The sequence below is a fragment of the Echinops telfairi genome, unplaced genomic scaffold, assembly GCF_000313985.2.
Source record: "Echinops telfairi isolate 266 unplaced genomic scaffold, ASM31398v2 ScPeMD7_7469;HRSCAF=8507_1, whole genome shotgun sequence".
NCBI classification, from domain to species: domain Eukaryota; kingdom Metazoa; phylum Chordata; class Mammalia; order Afrosoricida; family Tenrecidae; genus Echinops; species Echinops telfairi.
The window spans coordinates 14,843,345-14,849,779 of record NW_022111373.1 but is presented as its reverse complement, the minus strand read 5'-3'; the positions used below and the strand labels follow the sequence as shown (position 1 = coordinate 14,849,779).

General features: G+C 48.9%; 1 protein-coding gene across 2 annotated transcripts in view; it reads left to right on the top strand.

Annotated features, from left to right (window-relative positions):
• The window catches only part of LOC101649334 (GRAM domain-containing protein 2B-like), a 131,074-nt gene extending 124,793 nt beyond the window's left edge, over positions 1 to 6,281 (top strand). For both annotated transcript variants that reach the window (XM_045284979.1, XM_045284980.1), the window contains exons 2-3: positions 2,280 to 2,399; positions 6,196 to 6,281. In XM_045284979.1, the coding sequence (XP_045140914.1) occupies positions 2,280 to 2,399; positions 6,196 to 6,232 (157 nt within the window). In that variant the 3' untranslated portion in view covers positions 6,233 to 6,281. The remainder of the gene's footprint in view (positions 1 to 2,279; positions 2,400 to 6,195) is intronic.
• The last annotated feature ends 154 nt before the right edge of the window (positions 6,282 to 6,435 follow it).

Genomic DNA, 6,435 nt, shown 5'->3' with positions numbered 1-6,435 from the left:
ATTGATGTGTGTATGGATTGCGATAACAGTTGTATGAGCCCCTAATAAAATGTTTTTTAAAAAAAATTAGGTGCCTTGGCTGATATTCAGGTCGGCTTATACTTGAGGATATATGGTATCTCTTTGCCCTCCAATCAAACTGTGACCTTATTAATCCCACATGCTCCTATTGGCCAGGTTGGCACTATAAACCTCTATCTATCACAGTGCACCCCTTGCCAACTTGGCAACTGTACACAATAATGTTGATGAAATCACTCTTACACCTAACATCATTCAATAAGCACATATAAAGAAGATAAACTGACAATCACAAACCTCACTTTTGCAATTGATCATGTGGTTGTAACTGATAGATAGAACTAACTTCTTCCACTACCCATTCTGTATTACCTTTGCCCTTGGCCAGCACCTGAGCTGGCCATGGTGGTTTGCCTGTTGGGGTGACCCAAACTTTCATTCCTGATGGTTCTGGGTCATTAGATGTCCTGTCAGGATTGGGTTGTTGTAGTTTACCATTTGCTTTAATCACAGGGCACAGTAGTACTAAGACACGGCCTACGGGATCTCCTGGATTCCAGACGTATTCTTCTTTACCTCCATTATGTAGCACCAGTCCAATTTCTCCTTGGTAATCAGGATCGATCATACCAGTCAGTACAGTGACACCCTTCCTGACCTGTTGTCCCAAAGGCATGAGAAGCCAAAAGTGGCCAGGAGGCATTATCAGCCACCGGTTCATTAGAATCAGTGCTGTGTTTCCAGGTACGAGAGTTCCTTCCTTCAGGACTAGGACCTCCAGACCTGAAGAACATAGGGTTGCTGGGACAGAAAGCAAAAATATTGCAAGTGAATCACTAGGAGTAATAGTGAGTGGTGCCGATCACAGTTATCATAAGGAACTCCCCAGGAGATCATAGGTGCAGACTGGGAGAGGAAGGTACGTGACAGGAGTGGAGACGGTGGGAATTTGGGACACTTCTTCATGCAGCTTACTTGTCCCTTCAGGTCCTGCTCTAGCCCCATCTCGTACATACCACTTCCATTTTACAGTAGAGTGTTGCTGTGCACGTACAACTTTATGACTCTGTGGGTCAGACAATACCCAGTTCATGATGGGCAGCTCAGGCCTCATGGTGACCTGGTGGCCCATGGTGAGGCATTTTGTCTCGATTAAGACCCAGTAACAGGCCAACAGCTGTTTTCAAATGGAAGTCGTTGTCTGCAGAGGATGGCAGGACTTTACTCTAAAGTCCCAAGGGTCTGTGCTGCAATTCACCAATAGGGGTCTGCCAAAGACTCCACACTGCATCTCTATCTGCAACTGACACCTCTAGCACCATCGGGTCAGCTGGATCATATGGCCCCAGTGGCAAAGCAGCTTGCATGGCAGCCTGAACCTGTTGCAGAGCCTTTTCTTGTTCTGGGCCCCACTCAAAACTGGAGGCCTCTCATGTCACTTGAAAAATAGGTCAAAGTAGAAAAATAGGTCAAAGTAGAACACCCAAGTGAGGGATATGTTGCCTCCACAATCTGAAGAGGCCTGCTAGGCGTTGTACCTCCTGTTTAGTTGTGGGGGGTGGGGGGGTGCAGATGCAATAGCTTATTCTTCACGTTAGTAGGAATGTCTCGACATGCCCCACACCACTAGACCCTTAGAAATGTTACTGAGCTGGAGGGTACTTGAATCTTCATTGGGTTGATTTCCCAAACCCTTGAATGCAGACATTGTCCCAATAAATAAACCTAACCTAGTGTGTCTATAAATTTCTTAATGTAGTGCTTGCCTAAAATAACAGCCATCAAAATGGAACCCAGAAAACGATAACAAAAGGTAGGGTGACACAAGAGAAGTGCAAACAACGCTGAGGGAGTGCCCAACCCAGAGGCTCACACCTGGCTGGTAGCTGCATGTGAGCATGAGCAGCCAAGGCCCTCCCAGCCTCCGGGTGATGTGCTGCCCCAGCACTGGGCTAGGCAGGGCAGAATTGGGCAGTGCGAAGTGCAAGGGCTCAGACAGGTGATTGGAGCACGGGGAGCAGGAGCTTGGCAGAGGCGAGCACCCCCACACAGTAGGGCATTTACAAGTGAAGTGGCCTGCCTTGCAGCTGTTGCTCTGGAAGTGAGCACGGGGAGGGTGAGAATGGAAATTTGGAAAGGGCTTCCTCAGCCAAGTTGACATTAGCCCAGCACTGAGGAGGGCCGATCAATCCGCATCGTCCGTTCCCTTCCACTTCCTTCTGCATGGGTAAAGCGAAGCGTTTTTCTCTCTTGTGCAGCTCCGAGGCTGAGAATGGTGTGGAGGAGAGAAAGAAGGTCTGCAGGTCACCCACAGCCCTGTCCCCCACCCTCTCTGTCGAGGCTGAGACCCAGGACCAGAGAAGACTCGTCAGCCAGCGGTAAGTCCTCTGTCCTCTGAGTATCTTCCTCCTGTCTGCCTATTGGAGGAGTTGCTGGGGACAGTTGTTTTCCGTTTCATGGTTGTTGCAAGGAGCATGTAGTTACTATAGACAAACAACGCCCCCACCCCAAAGATGGGGAGAGTCTGACACTGCTAATCTGTGCTGCTGTGGAGAATATACAGTGCAAGAGTATACACAGCAGCCCCATTGTTTCGGCGCGTAGAATCCAGGGGCACTGATTATATTCTGGGAGTTTGCCACCATCCTCACCCCCTTTTCCTGAGCTGTTCCTCCCCCAGGAACGTGCGCTCACTGTCCCCTAAGGTTTCTGTCTAATCTCCTCTGTGCTGCTGCTGTCTCTGTGATCCTGAATAGACACTTCTTGCAAGAATGTAATGCTCCAGGCAGACTTAAAAAAAAAAAAACTAGTCAAGTTAAACTACCGTTTGCATTTCCTCAGACTTCGGAGGACATGTTGATTTCCTTTTGAAAGCTTCGTGGCATCTCTTCTCAGCAGCAGCCTTGTCTCCTTCCGGGAATGGCCAGGTGCACCTTTTCTTTCTCGAGACACGGATTTTGCTAACTGAGGGAGCCAGGTGGCATACTCTGGGGCAAGGATTTAGAGAGCACCTGGGAGGGCTGGACAGGTTGCCCATGAGGCCCCTGAGGCCTGCCCAGGGTGTGCACACACCCGGAGTCTCACTGCCCTGGCAGCCACCGGAAGGAGTGGAGGAGAAGCCTGGCCTGGGCTTGCTGGGGATCCCTAGGGCAGGGTGTGTATACTTCTGGTAGCTGCCTGCCCGATTCCTGTCCCTGGTGGCGGTGTGAGGGATGATGGGCTACTGTGGATATAGGGCGGGGAGCAGAGGGGGTTGGGAGGGACTTATTACCATAATCCTCTTGCTGTCAGAGGCACCATGACATGCCTTCTTCCCTGTGGAAAAGAGAAGTAGGGATATAAAGTTGCTTTAGAAGAAAGTGGTTAACTAACTCATTCACTGCCACTGAGTAGATTCGGACTCATTGAGACTCTATAGAACAGAGAACTTCCCCGGTAGGTTTTTGAAGCTGTAAATCTTAGGAGCAGAAAGTCTCATCTTTCTCTAGGGAAGCAACTGGTGGATTCAAACTGCTGACCTTCAGAACGCCTTTATTTATTTTAATCGTTTTATTAGGGGCTCATACAACTCCTATCACAATCCATACATACATCAATTGTTCATTCATTGCCCTCATCATTCTCAAAACATTTCCTCTCCACTTAAGCCCCCGGCATTAGGTCCTCATTTTTCCCCTCCCTACCCGTTCCCCCTCCCTCATGAGCCCATTTCTCCAAGAGTTGTTATCTGTCAGCATCCTTGCCTCACTCACTAGTTGATTCTCCCCGCAGAAGCACAAACCATGCCATTTCTTGAATAATCCACCACTGTGAACTGGTTACAGCAGGCGCTTTAAAAAACACGGTTGGTTTTCCCCAAGCCCAGGCTCCGGATGAGAAGAATGCACTTATCGGGGGCGTGTTCATGCAGAGTGAGAGCCGTGCCGCCCCGACGGGCCTTGGGCTTGGTGTAATGATCAGTTGTCCTGTCTTGAAATCCGTCTTTTTAGTAAAGGGCCCTGCAATTTCATGTTGCACTGCACCCCTGGTCCTGCTCACAGGCGCCCAGAAGTCTGTCTATAGAAAAGAGTGCCTGTGACAAGCACTGAAATTGCCCCCCTGGGGGAGCCTAACAGAGGGAATGAGAGCCCAAGGGCAATCTCCAAGTGGCATTTCCCCCACTCCTGATTTCAAGATGAATAGGTATTGATAGTGGCAACTCAACTATTTAAAAAAAAAAAAAAGTTTTTTAAACACCCCATCCCCCTCTAGCTACCTCGGTCAGGCATCTTCCATTTTTTTGGCACCTAAAAATTCATTCGAGTCTGATGTCCCCTTGAATGGGCACCTGAGGGCAAGTGGCCCCTGCCCCCTGTCCTCCCTTTCTGTACCACACTGTCTTCCATCCTTGAGGAAAGAAGCTGGACAGGACCTGGTTAACAGAAACTGCTCTGTGGACGCCCTTCCAGGGGCTCCCAGGGAGCCTGCCGTACCTGCATCCCATGTAGGAAGTGAGGAGAACCCCAGAGGAAACAGAGAAATCAATGCTATCTGAATATGCGCCCCACTCAGAGGTCAGGGCTATGCAGGCAGGCCCCTGATAGCGCGCTGCTTTTGAAATTGCCCGTAGTAAATCCACCACACTTCGGTTTGGCCGTGTTGTCAGGAGAGAGCAATCCCTGGAGAAGGACAGTGTGCTTCACAAAGTAGAGGGGAGGCGGGGAGGGAGAGGAAGACCCCTCAGCAGGACGGATGGACAGCGGCTGCAACAATGGGCTCAAAATCAGAAAACTTGTGAGGAGGTTGCAGGCCAAGAAGTGGGTTGTTCTGTTTCTACACAGGGCCGTCGTGGGTCAGAACAGGCTCGGTGGCAACAAGGACGACCGCTCCACCACCTAACTGCCCGTGGCTTTTCACAAGGCGGGACCACTTGCCCAGGAATTCCTGCCGTGTGCATTCAGTAACTTGACTCAGCACTGGGGCTAAATTCCAAGCAGCAAATTGTATAAAGAAATACTTGGATATGTGTAAAGACACTTTGATTTTTAAGCAGGGGACGAACGTCACTCGTATTTTCTTTAAAATAATAAAAAATAAGTGAGGCCCTAGCGTTCTGAAAGAATGGATACCTGTGGATAGATGCAATGGCCCAGAGCTAGATCCTAAAACATTTACCTTGAACTGACGAGGAATTTTACCTGTGGGGCTGGAAGGCGTCTAGGAGACTCATGGCTGTCCTGTCACAGCCGAGAAACCCCAAGCCTTCAGTTTCTCAGGTATATCTACCCCTCCGTCACACCTGTACACCACCTGAATTCTTAAATCTTATATTCTTAAATCTGCTCTGAACCGAATGTTCCCTTACACGAGCCTCATTTTAGAAGTCTCCTTGTGCAATCATTGCCGGGAGCCAGCACCCCCCCACTCCCACCCCAGCCCCAGCCCCAGCAAACGAGAAATCAACCACGGAGGTCTGTCATAAAACTTGTTGTTGATCTACATCCTTCTAAAAAAGCATACATACATTCCACTTTGAAATTGATGTTTTTCGTTGTAGGCATGATGATTTGTGTACATTCATGCAGCTACGAAAAGAGAGGAGAGTGGGAATGAACCGTAGTAGGAAATGCCGGAGGGCTGACGGCTGCCCTCAGGAAACCAAGCAAGGACTCGACCACCAAAGGCGTTCTTTCTCTCCTGGTTGCTCGTCTGCGATTTCCCGAGTCGCGGATGTTTGTGCCTCTCTCTTCCTCTGACCCCGTTTCTGCTCATCCTGTCAGGGCTGGGGTATGAATCTGCGTGGTTCTATGGACCATTCTCTTCCCTTGCCCTCCTGCTAGCCTTACTGTCTACATGTCTTCTCCGAACTTCTAGGATTGCCCTGTTTGTTAAAGTACACAATGCCTTTTTTATTATTTTATTTTAACATTTGATTTGTGCCCAGGCTCCTTGGACAGAGACTGCCTTGTGTGCCCCAAGGCATTTCAACACAATGGCCTACTCAAACTAATCCTTGTTAAATATTAATAGGATTCTGAAACAAAATTAGCCTTTGATGGAGCTCTAGCTGCAATTCTGTTTCATAATTTGCGCCTAGGACGCCTCTTTACACTGATTAACATACTTTTGAAATGATGTAATTTCTTTCACGACTCAGATTTTCTTTCTCCCTCCACAATTTGCCGTTTTTTGCAGTGTGAGACGGGCCGCTGCAATCAGCCCAGCCTCTTAAGACATGTACTATGAGAACTGCCAGTAGAATATTTTGAAGGATCCTTGATGTCCAGAAGAGAGCAATGAACTCCCAGTCTTCTTGGGTTCTGCTATCATGATTCAGATGGTTAAAAATAGGAATGACGTAGCGCACACACCATCCCGTCTTACAGCGTCCCTGCGCTGTGTCTCCTCAGGTCCAAATCCAGCTTCGATGGCGCG